The sequence below is a fragment of the Xyrauchen texanus genome, chromosome 26 (genome assembly GCF_025860055.1).
Source record: "Xyrauchen texanus isolate HMW12.3.18 chromosome 26, RBS_HiC_50CHRs, whole genome shotgun sequence".
In the NCBI taxonomy this organism is placed as follows: domain Eukaryota; kingdom Metazoa; phylum Chordata; class Actinopteri; order Cypriniformes; family Catostomidae; genus Xyrauchen; species Xyrauchen texanus.
In genome coordinates this window covers 1,724,442-1,737,831 of record NC_068301.1, presented here as the reverse complement: position 1 = coordinate 1,737,831, position 13,390 = coordinate 1,724,442, and the positions used below count along the sequence as shown (strand labels likewise).

Sequence of the window (13,390 nt, the reverse complement as noted above, 5' to 3'; positions counted from 1 at the left end):
CACGCTAGAGAACAATAGCGGTTGACATGGGTCATTACCTCCGTTGACAACAATTCGATCATGCTAACTTTGTGCAGAGCTTTAAATGCGTAGTAACACATTCATCAGTGTGTAAGATGCACTTTGATCTGTGCTGACTAGGATTCCTCAATGGGAACATGTCGCAGCACCGTTTTGTGGCCCATTCTGCATTATGCGGCGGCTCATTTCAGCTTATCGCGGCTCATTCGGCCCGCTCGGTTCTCCCGATGGCCAGTCCGCCCCTGATCGGCCCCAAAGTGTGTCGGCCCACCGGGAAAATGCCCGGTATGCCAGACTACCAATCCAGCCCTGGGTAAGGACCGTTAAGTTTCCAACACACACTAAGCGGTTCACCAGTCACAACAGACAGGGCCAGCTGACCAATCAGAGCAGGCTGGGCTTTTCGGGAAAAGGCTTTAAAGAGACAGCAGCTAAATCTGAGCGTTTCAGACAGAGGGTGAAAAGAACTGCAGCAGCAATGCTCAGTATGAGAAAATGAATGAGTTTTAACCTATTCCAGTTCACCCCCCAAATAAAACTATGATCCTGTAAATGAGAATAATATGGGCTCTTTAAGTACATGAGACTGTGGGTTCATTCAATATTAGGAACCCCAAAACATCCAAACTGTCGACTCTGGAAAATGAAGTCTCGTGTCGAATGCAAATTCAGGCCAATCCGTTTCCTCACAACATTAACAGATCTATTATTCATTCATGTCAGAGTTGTACTTGGGATATGAATGTTCGGAAACAGGTGCAAAACTTTGGACAGTGCTTCGTGAGTAGAGGTGTCATTCTCTTAAATCATATCTATCTGTTCTTTCCATTCTCCTGCTTCAAAGTTCAAGATATGTTTCATGGCGAGAGTAAACTCGAGTTGGATGACCATTGATGTTAAACGTGGGGGTTTATCAGATTTTGCATGATACCACCGATTCCCTCCACTGCACCTCTCATAAAACACACACACGCACATGTATGTGCGCACAACATACAAACACACACACACACACGTATGTGCGCACAACATACAAACACACACCCGTGTATGTGTGCACAACACACACACACGCACAACACACACATGTATGTGTGCACAACATACAAACACACACATGTATGTGCGCACAACATACAAACACACACACACATGTATGTGCGCACAACATACAAACATACACACACATGTATGTGCGCATAACATACAAACACACATGCATGTATGTGCGCATAACATACAAACACACACACGTATGTGCACACAACATACACACACACACGTATGTGCGCACAACATACAAACACACACCCGTGTATGTGTGCACAACATACAAACACACACCCGTGTATGTGTGCACAACACACACACGCACAACACACACGTATGTGCGCACAACATACAAACACACACCCGTGTATGTGTGCACAACACACACACGCACAACACACGTATGTGCGCACAACATACAAACACACACACACATGTATGTGCGCACAACATACAAACACACACACATGTATGTGCGCACAACATACAAACACACACACACATGTATGTGCGCATAACATACAAACACACACACGTATGTGCGCACAACATACAAACACACACACACACGTATGTGCGCACAACATACACACACACACGTATGTGCGGACAACATACAAACACACACACACGTATGTGCGCACAACACACATGCACAACAAACACACATGTGCACAACACACACACACGCATGCACATAACACGATTGTATTAATATAGTTCAAATTCTGTATGTAAAATTGTGGGTCTAACTCTAAATGATACTACATAAATGTAATACATATTTGAAATGCTGTATGATAATATAATAGATAACATATAATACAGACTTAATATTAAACACTGATGGTGGATTTAGCCGATACAGATAACCGATAAAGTAATTTTTATATGATGTTGAAATAAATTTGAATAATTTTTTTACTATGACGAAGTAAAATCCTGATTGCATAACGCAAGACTTTTAACTATAAACAAGCCCGGGACTCTTATTTTGAAATGACGCCGACTGGGCTCTACTATAATGCTTTATATTGACGTATTTCAGTTATGGTCTTTACAGTCATTTTTGGAGTAAAGAGTTCAGAGTTTCATCTGTGAGTGCAGCTCAAACTGATCTGAAGTGCGTTCACACAATTATCAGTTCAAATCTGTTTCCTGCCTCTGATGAATCAACTTCCTCCTGTGAGCCTTTAAATCTCAGCTTTCATACAGATCACATTTCTTCCTGTAAAGAGCATCATATACAGACCTGATCTATAATTAAAGCCCAGCTCTCTCTCGCTCTCTCTCTCTCTCTCTATCTATCTATCTCTCTCTCATGCTCTCTCTCTCTCTCCCTGTGTAGTGTGACAGGTATTATCTGCAGCGCTATGTGCGCATGATAGCTGTTGGTTAACAGTTGTGCACTCTCACTGGTCTTGCATGTGTGTGTTTTCCTGTATGCATTCATTCCTATGCCTGAAATCCAGCAGTTTTGCACGTTCGCTGAGCATCTCTAATCAGATAAGCGACGTGACCTCATGCGGTTGTTAATCCCAGACCAGCATAATCTGAACGCACACACACAGATAGCTTCATTCAGCTATAAAGCCTTTAAAACTACAGTATGGTAAGCCGGTTTAACTTTTAATGCTTTTTAATATAATACAGTATATACAGCACTTTTTTTACATTTCAATACCACAGTAAAAATGTATAATATGCTACTGAACACACGCCTTTATTTAAAAAGTTTAATATTAATGTACATATTAACATATTACATTAAAACAATGGCATTTTGCCTATTTCTCAATTAAGTAAACATTGCTTCCATGTTTTAAATGATTCTGGTAAATGGCATTTCTGTACGTGCGGTTACGTGTATGCTTCACTCAAGGCTTCAGCGTCATACTGTCAAAAAGCAACATTCATATAGACGCTAGATGAAATACTGCGCTTGCATTTAGCTTCATCTGCACGAGAGCAGTATCAGAAGTGTATGGCCATTGATTAAAGTGATTAGAAGATCATTTGGCCTTCCATATTACAATGCACTTGTGTTTATGAGAGGAGAAATATCATCAAAACACATTGTTTGGTAAAAGAAGACCAAACCGTTTCTTTGTTTCTTAATAATCATTTCAACAATTGAATAAAACAGTGGATGTAAACAGGTTTAAATGATAAGTGTCTTGTATACTGCTGTTACTTCATTCTAACACACATTTAGTCAAGTGTGTGTAACTGCACCACTAACAGGTGTAGAGACCTTCAGATCCTCCGGACTTCAACTACTAATCCACTTTACCATCACAGACTAAACACAGTTGAAATCTCAGTCCAGAAGTCGAGACTGACCATACTTTGAAGCCGTGGTGTGCTTGTGACCTCTCTGACCTCTGAAAGTATTACAGCAGCTGCTGTCTGTAGACAAAGCCAAAGAGGTCACGACACATGACCAGCACAACAGAGGATCACCTTCAGATTAAAGTAATGCTAAGTGGTTGCTAAGGTGTTCTGAGTGGTTTCTTGACCCAAACCTGAAGAGTCCACCCCGAAGGGCTCTACACTATTCTGGTCTCTGCTGACTCACAGTGTCCAGGATTAAACTCTCGGAGAACCAAACCTAAAGCAGAGTCTCAAATTACAGACTGAAGGCAGAGGAGCCGCCGACACGAGACTGCAAACACAGAGAGACCAAAATAGAGGAGATATTTGTACAGTTCGACTGTTAGTTAGCATGTAGAGACAAGCGTCACTATTACTGCCGTTCTGTTAAAACCTCTTACACAAAGAATGAAATGTTAAGTGTGTAAGCGGTCCTGCAGCGTTTGGACAATGTGACAATAACTGCGCTATTTCAGCATTCATTGCGCCGCCTTAAACTAGATTGCGGATGTGAAGAAGACGCAGTTTATTTTAAATGCCACATTCAAAAGTAGCGTGACTATTTCGAGAAAACGCCCCTCTGTGTTTTAATCATAAAACAATATATACAATAACAATGTCTATGTATTTGTAAAGGGATTCATGGAAAGGAGGAGGCAAGAACCGGCTTGATGATATAAATAATAGTTTCAATATAAAACTAAAACCAAAAGACACAAACACACACATATGACGGTCAGCTGCCCGTAAACACTCCACATCCGCAGTCGGCCTTTATCCCTCTCCGAGGCTTAATTACCCTGATAAGGGGCCGGGTGTGTATGATCACGACCCGGCCCCGCGCTCTGCCCCGTCACAGTATTATAATCGGGGGATATAATTGTGATAGACTGATATATCTGCCTGGCCGATTATTCGGCTGATGCCGATAATCGCAAAATGGCCAAATATCGGCTGATTAATCAGCTTGGCCGATATATCGGTCTATCACTAAATATAAGATAATATACTAAATATAATAGATTTGTCAATGGATAGTCCAGTTTATAATAATAATAATAATAATTCCTTACATTTATATAGTGCTTTTCTAGGCACTCAAAGTGCTTTACATAGCATAGGGATGATGCGACGGCAGCCATAGTGCGCCAGAACGCCCACCACACACCAGCTATTGGTGGGGAGGAGAGAGTAGAGTGATGTAGCCAATTCAGGGATGGAGATTAATACAAGGCCATGATAGATAGGGGCCAATGGGGGGAATTTGGCCAGGGATTTTTAATGACCACAGAGAGTCAGGACCTCGGTTTAACATCTCATCCGAAGGACGGTGCCTTTTTACAGTATAGTGTCCCCGTCAATATTCTGGGGCATTAAGACCCACACAGACTGTAGAGTGAGCGCCCCCTGCTGGCCTCCCTAATACCACTTCCAGCAGCAACCTTTCCCCAGGAGGTCTCCCATCCAGGTACTGGCCAGGCTCAACCCTGCTTAGCTTTAGTGGGCAACCAGGGCAAATTTGTATACATATTGCATAAAATAAGTTTATATCACTTCAGAAGTTCTTTTGCACATCTGATTTGCTGTTGTTAAATTATGTTAATTGGAATTTATATCGGCCATCCTGCTCTCTAGATATCGGTACCGGCCAAAACAAACAAACACTATCGGTCGACCACTACTTAAATTGGGATTTGAGGTGGGGAACAAGGTGTTAAAAGTGTTTTTTGTCAATGTAGTTTCTGCACCATGAGAGAGAATTTCAAAATTAAACATTTTTAAACAGCTTTTTGAAAACGCCCCTTGTCTATAGCCCCACCCCTAACTCACGGCATTGATTAAGTCATTGTTATTGTGTCGGGTTGGATACTCATAATACTCATAGTGCAACAGAGATATAGTGTTTACAGTTTTCAAGAACATTTACCTTTGAATAGTTTATAGTTGTCTCTGCATATTAAACTGGGGTAGAAGTATTTTAACACTGATTAACTGAAGCAGAAGTGGAGTCATTTATTACACTGATATTTGATCTGTGGTTAAGTATATATATCTACAGCTGTGAGTGAACCCAACCCCCTGTTACTGACAAACAGCATGCCATCCTTCACTCCATTTTAATATCACAAGTTACAGTCGTCTCTTCCTGTTTTGCATGGTGACATCACCATGTCCGAATGCCACTTTGTTCCTATGGTCACAGCTCTTTGAACAATTCTCACCTCATCCGTCTAGTATGTGTTTCACAGGCGCCGGACGTCATTGACACTCATTCTGTTTTAAAATATAGCTCAATACACTGCTAAAAAAAAGTGTGTAGATATGAATGAAGTCCTTTCTCCAATGTAAGTCTATGGATTTTTTCTGGTGAAAATAGTACAGCAACACACATGATTGAAAACTAAACAACACACACACACACACACACACACACTGTATGCTAATAATCAAACTCTCTGAACACGAGTTTCATTTCACAAATGCTCAACTGAGCCACAGGATGTGAGATCATGTATCCATGGCAACCTGACGCGCAGAGCAAAGGTGATGGTGGTGTTGGGGGGGGTTTGAGTAATTTAACAGACAACAGAGTGTTATAAACTCTTTAACACACAGACAGAAACACACAATGGTTGCGTGAAATGATCAGACAGTCAGCTCATAAACACACAAGTATCTGGTGTAACAACACACTTCTTTTAAAATGGGCAGGAATACACAAACAAATGACAGAATATTAAAAGAATTAAAATCTCAATTCAATATCAATCAAGAGTTTACTTTTGTCAGGTTGTGTTTAGTATTAGTCTGATGCTCTTAACAGACCATAAAGACTTTCAGTTTACAGCACAATGTAAACCACACACATATATGCACTGTAAAAATATATATTGTTGTTTAAACATAAAGTTAGTGTTCGTGCTGCTTTAAACAATGTAGTTGTCAACTTAAGAGGGAAAAGCTCTGAGGGTGTTTTTTAAGATATCCTGTTTCAGTGGCATACCCAAAATTAAAGGCTCATAACTCGACAAAAAAAAGTGTTTGATCTCATTGTAAAGAAGTTTTCACGTTTTTAATGATACGGAGACTCTCAGCCTAAGAAACTGCTGAAAAACAAAACAATATTGAGCCATAAATGTACTTTTTTCTTATAGTTCTTATTTGATACTATATAGCCCTGGGTATAAATAAGGCGGCTCTTGAAAACAACTTTTGTTTTGTTCTCAATCATGTCCACTGCATCTGAGAGAAAGTTTGTGTTGATATGACAAAGCGATTAAAAGTTACAACATTACAAATATAATTGATCATAGTGTCCAAAAACATCTCCAAACAAATAAAAGATAATAATTGTACATAAGAACTAATTACACATGCAAACACAACAATGACTAAAGGTTTGCATAGCATGCACACATGATTTTAGTCATGAGATTTCACAGAATGAGTTTCATTCTGTGTCATTTGAGTCATCATTGAGTCTGTGTCGTGTATTTGGTGCCATCTCCTGGTGGTCATATATAACATTGTGCTTCATGTGGATTATCTAATGATCTATACATCTGATTATCTTGTGTGTGGACTCGATTGAAAGATAATCACAGACTCTAAATAATGTTCTGATATATTTTATGTTATGTTTATGTTTCTTGAAGTTATAAGTGAAAACACGGAATATAAGCAACAAAAACATAATTGTCAAAGACATATATTTCACTTGTACTCACTATATTTTTGCCTGTGAGTGTATTTGCTGGTTGTATTTTACTCTTTGAGAGCTTTCTAACAACATATGGCACATGGCTATTTGATGAGTTTGATGTTTTTACCAATTGCAATAATATGTGCAGTGCAAAATTATTAGTAAATGATCAAAATGGAACAATTTTCAAAATTTCAAAGCATTTGTTCAGTTTTGGTCTTAATACCTATGTGCATTTGAAAGTATGGCATGCCCATCCAAGCTTAAACAGTTTTAAAAAGAACAAAGTTGACTGCCATATAATAGAAAATAGCTAGTTGCCAGACTTAGGCTTGTCAAGGAGACACACACATGCATGGGTATCTCAGTAAATATTGACGCTGACTATCACCCCCGGAGTCACGAGTTTGAATCCAGGGCATGCTATGTCACTCCAGCCAGGTCTCCTAAGCAACCAAATTGTCCCGGTTGCTAAGGAGGGTAGAGTCACATGGGGTAACCTCCTCGTGGTGGTGATTAGTGGTTCTCTCAATGGGGCGTGTGGTGAGTTGTGTGTGGATCGTGGAGAGTAGCATGAGCCTCCACATGCTGTGAGTCTCTGCGGTGTCATGCACAACGAGTCACGTGATCAGATGCGCGGATTGACGGTCTCAGAAGTGGCGGCAACTGAGACTCGTCCTCTGCCACCAGGATTGAGGCGAGTAACCGCGCCACCAAGAGGACCTACTAAGTAGTGGGAATTGGGCGTTCCAAATTGGGAGAAAAGGGGATAAAATAAATAAATAAAGACAGTAACACTGAAATTTGCATAATTTATTCATACTGCAGTGCATGCTGGGAAATCGATTATGTGAGCGTGATGTGCGTAGTTCTCTTGAATTAATTTATTTCAGCTGAATAGATTTTCTACGTTCATTAATTACCACAAGGTCAGATAACAAAACTTGTATAATTGAGTTATCTCAACAATCTGGGGTATTTATTCTAACTCTTTAAGTATATGACATTTCATATACTTCTGTTGTTTTATATTAAGCTAAATGTAAACGCAAGTAGAGACTAACGAAACACAAAAGTGTGATAAACGCCTATTGCTCACAAAACTGGAAAACACGTTCTCAATCTCGCAAGCTCTAATCTGATTGGCTGGCTTTACGTAGCTTCCGCGATCAAGCTCTGCACCTGGAAACAAAGTCGTGTTTAAAAAGTACCAGGTTAATAATACAAACACTTTTGAGGATGAAATAATAACTGGATTTGACAACGTTTGTCAGGTTAGTGACATTAAATCTTTCAAAGATATTCAGGGGCAAATATACTAAACCGTTGCGCTACTTCTGCGTTTGTGCAAAAACTTGCTTCTTATTCACTAACCACCTGCATTCACCCGCAAGTCGAAGCAGGCACAACCAGCACTAAAATAGTGTTGCATCTTGAGTATTTATATTAAAGTCATTGTCATTCCGCACAAACCTCCTCCTTTAACAAAATAAAATCCTAAAAGACATGTCCAAAGGAGGCAAGAACTACTGCTTCTATTTTCTGTGGTGACTGACATCGTCCTGCAAGGTAAATTCAAATAAAACATTTTCCTTTACCCTCTTTCCTCTATCTCGACCTCTCTCTTGACCTCTCTGTGGTGTGTTTCTGTCTTGTCAACACTTTCTAAAGATATGGCAGTAACACGGGTGTTTCTCTGCAACACTGCAGCTTGTGGCATGCCAAACATTGAGCTACTGCTAAAATTAACCCACCGGTCCACATGTTATATCAGTTACAGAGCAGACCAGCACTAGCACACATGATATCACCACATTAAGAGCTCCATATCTATGTGTCAATGTGTATCAGAAGTTCACATTTTATTAGCCGTGTTTGGCTTACTTTCATTGGCAAGAAAAAGTATGTGAACCCTTTGGAATTAGCTGTTTTTCTGCATTAATTGGTCATTGGTCAAAGTCATATGTATAGACAAACACAATGTGCTTAAGCTAACAACACACAAACAAATATAATCTTTCATGCCTTTATTAAACATTCACAGTGCTGTTGAAAAAGTAAGTGAACCCTTGGATTTAATAACTGGTTGATCCTGCTTTGGCAGCAATAACCTCAATCAAGCCTTCCTGATAGAGGCGGACAACACCTGTACAATGTTCAGAAGGAATTTTGGATCATTTTTCCTTTACAGAACTCCTTCAGCACAGTCATATTCATATGACATCTGGTGTTAACGGCTCTCTCGAGGTCAATCCACAGCATCTCTATTGGGTTAGGGCTCTGACTGGAACCCTCCAAAAGTTGGATTTTCATATTTTGAAGCCATTCTGTAGTGGATTTACTTCGAAGCTTAAGGTTATTGTCCTGCTGCATATCCCAACTTCTACTGAGCCTGACATCATCCTGCAGGATTACTTGATAAATTTGGGAATTTATTTTTCCTAGAGGTCCAGGCTCCCTCCACCGCTTTTCACCGTTGAGATGTTTTCATGTTGGTATGCGGTGCCTTTTTTACGTCATACATAGTGCGACGTGTTCTTCACAAACAATTCAACCTTACTGTATATTCATCAGTCCACAAAACATTTTCCCAGTAGCATTGTGGAGTGTCAAGATGGTCCTTGGCAAACTTCAGGCATGCAGAAATGTATTTGTTGGAAAGCAGCGGCTTCCTTCGTGGTGTCCTGCCATGAACACCATACCTGTTTCATGTTTTCCAAATACTGGTGGCTCAGCAGTTGAGGCTCTGGGTTACTGACCAGAAGGTTGGGGGTTCAAGCCCCAACACTGCCAAGATGCCACTGTTGGGCCCTTGAGCAAGGCCCTTGACCCTACCTGCTCCAGGGGCGCCATATCAGTGCTGACCCTGCACTCTGACCCCAGCTTAGCTGGGATATGTGAAAAAAGTATTTCACTGTATATATGCAAAAATGTATGTATAATGTGTGAATAATAAAGGCTTTATTCTCTAGGGTTCTTTATTTACCTCACTGAGCATTCTGCGGTGTGTCCTTTTGAGTCATCTTGGCTGGACGGCTAGCATGTCTTAACATGCAGCTAGGTGTTGTTAGTATGTTGCAAGCATGTTTTAGCATGTAGCTATACATTGCTATCATGTTGCTAATTGTTTCTAGCGCCTTGCACGTGCAATGTCGCCAAACCCACTTGCGCCAAGACTTGGCGCATACTAGCACGAAAATACCAAAACTTTATAGCCATGCTCACTAACTTTGTGCTTATGTCCACTGGCATAGTGCTGCGATTAGCACTAGCGCTCTTAAAATAGGGCCTGTTAAGTACACATTCTTGTACATTTGTCTTTTTGTCTGATTTTTAAACTCTTTTTTTACTTTAAATCAAAGTTTATGTTGGGATTCACCTCAGAGCTGGTTGGTTCATGGCTTACAACTCTTTTATGAAGGATTTTGAAATCCCTATAGAAAACATTTATTGGAAAAATACTTCTGGCTGAAAAGGCTAACGGGTACTGTTGCGATCGATTCACATAATTTCAGAGTGTGTGCTGCATTTGATGAAGAACTTATTTGACTGTTAATAAAGTATGTTCTTTATGTATGAAGGTGCATGTGTTGGAGACTCACCGATACACGCGTGAACACGGACACTCAGTTGAGTGCGTAAGATCACACTGTGTTTCTTCCCCCTCCTGAGAGACAGAAAAACGGATGATGAGAATGAAGCAATGATGCTCATTAAATAAATCATAAATGATATAAAACAAATACAGTAATACAGCTGAGAGCGAGACACTTACAAATACACATTTGCTTAGCTACCTGAATAAGGACATACAGTACAATAGACTTGTATTATTTTAATATAAACAGGGCTCGATGGTAAAATATTAACTTTTCTGCACCAAAAAATTAGAAAGCTGTTTGCAATAATAGCTGGAACTTGTACAGCTACAATCTAACAGTGAAAGTTCTAAATCCATAAACACACTTTGATTGGAAAATGATGCCGTACAATGCAAAACAATACAGATTTATAATTGTCACCCATTCTTTTATTAATGCCTCCAAAGCTATAGAGCGCAACAGTCTGGTTCAGGAAGTAGAAATCCCATTCATTTATCCTATAGATTCATTGATTTTCAATGATTATGAAGTTGTTCATTGATGGTATATACTTCTGTTGAAGCCATCTGCCTGCGTTATTTCAACTTCATTGTTTAAAAATCATGTTTGATAGCAGAATTCATGGTAAAACTACATTACCCATGTTCCAGCTGAGAAACATTCACCAATGCGGAGTGACCGCACGCTCCCATGATGCACTTTGAATGATGTAATCGTGCCGGTCTCCCTTCACCCTCAAACTACTTATATATTTATACATATCGGAATATTTTGCAATAAATGTAAAATATATTGTTTCTATACTAATAATGAACATCCTAAAATCAATCGTTTTATGTATTCACATTGTTTTTTTATTCAATGTCAACATGATACACCACCAGAAAACCAAATGTTTAAGTCTGCAAGGCACAAAAACACAAGATTGAGGCCAGTTTTAATACAGAACTGGTTTCACGTACAGCAAAGAATTCTCCAACACACACACACACACACATGCTGGGTGCATTCCATTCTGAAGTGATTATCCCTATGCCCTATATTCCCTTCGAAGAATTTAACATGCACTGTGCGAGGGCTAAAAGGTGTGGGGCTTAACAATAAGGGTAATTCAGAACTCTGTTTGAAGCAAACTTTCATACATTTAAATTTAGTCATTTAACAGATGCTTTTATCCAAAGCGACTTACAAATGAGGAACATAGCAAGCAATTTGTTATACAAAGTTCAGCAACATCTACAGTGTTGTAGTGCCAAGCTCTCAAGGTGGCTGGAGCAGTATAGTTGCCAGCGCAGATGAAAGAGAGAGAAAGAGAGTTAGCTCAATAGTCAGTGCAATTAGTGTGGATTGGTTAAATTCTCGCAGAACAGATGTGTTTTCAGCTGGTTCTTGAATGTTGAGATGGTATCAGCAGATTGTGTGGATGTTGGAAGTTTACTGCACCACAGAGGAGCAGAGAAACTGAACGATCGTGAAACAGACTTTGAGCCTCTTTGTGATGGGACCACCAGGTGTCGCTCACGCAGAGAGCAAGTTGGAGCATTTACCTGAAGAATTAAACTGATGTAAGAGGGTGCGGTCCCATTGGCAGTCCTGTAAGCCAGAGTTAAAGCCTTGAATTTAATACAGGCATCTACTGGTAGCCAGTGGAGTGAAATCAAGAGTGGGGTGACATGAGTATTTTTTTGGCTGATTGAAGACCAGACGCTCTGCTGCACTCTGGACCATCTGCAGTGGTTTAATTGTGTTTGCTGGAAGGCCAGCCAACAGAGCATTGCACTATTCCAGTCTTGAAATGACCAGAGCTTGGACCAGGTGCTGTGTAGCATATTCAGACAGGAAAGGTCTGATTTTCCTGCTGTTGTAGAGTGCAAATCTGCAAGACCGGGAGGTTGATGAGATGTGGGCGGTAAAATCAAGCTGGTCATCTACCACCACTCCCAGGAGTTCTGTCTTGGTAAGGTTGAGCTAAAGGTGGCGTATCTTCATCCAGGCCGAAATGTCCAAGAGGCAGGCAGAGAGTAGGATCATCAGGCTGGAACGACAGGTAGAGCTGCGTATCATCTGCGTAGCCGTGGTAGGAAAAGCCATGTGGGTGATTCTCACAAAATCCAGATTTAGAAGGTGTCCAGCATCAGAATTTTTAAAATGCTCTTAAAGCCAATTTTCATTTTGCACATATAAGATTAAGGTCTGAACTTACTATAACCATTATTTTTAGAAGATTTAAAAAAATATTCCCTATATAATTATTTACATGTTTTAGATGACGTCCATAAAACATTATCATTACCGCAACATGACATTACATTAAATATATGGTTCAAAATGTGTATTTTTGGCTAATGTTAAAGTAGACTATTATTACTCATGCTCAAAGCTATGTAAAACTCTGGAGAGATTACTTTTTCATATTTATTATTTTTTGTAATTTCCTTATTTTCTCTCATTACCGAAACATGCGTGATGATTTACAATTTATTTTATTTAACTGTTTTACTAAAAGATAACATACAGATTTGTTATGTAGCAGACCTTAAATAAGTAGTGTTGTATAATATGTATATACATTTTAAAACAAAATATGATTATCTAATTATTACTTAATTTGTAAAAAAGATACATGTTGCAGTAATGAAAA

At 39.6% G+C, this 13,390-nt stretch overlaps 1 protein-coding gene across 4 annotated transcripts in view; it reads right to left on the bottom strand.

The window, feature by feature from the left end:
* fhod3a (formin homology 2 domain containing 3a) overlaps positions 1–13,390 on the bottom strand; it is a 75,802-nt gene that overhangs the window by 39,394 nt on the left and 23,018 nt on the right. For all 4 annotated transcript variants that reach the window (XM_052093452.1, XM_052093453.1, XM_052093454.1 and 1 more), the window contains exon 3: positions 10,750–10,814. In XM_052093452.1, the coding sequence (XP_051949412.1) occupies positions 10,750–10,814 (65 nt within the window). The remainder of the gene's footprint in view (positions 1–10,749; positions 10,815–13,390) is intronic.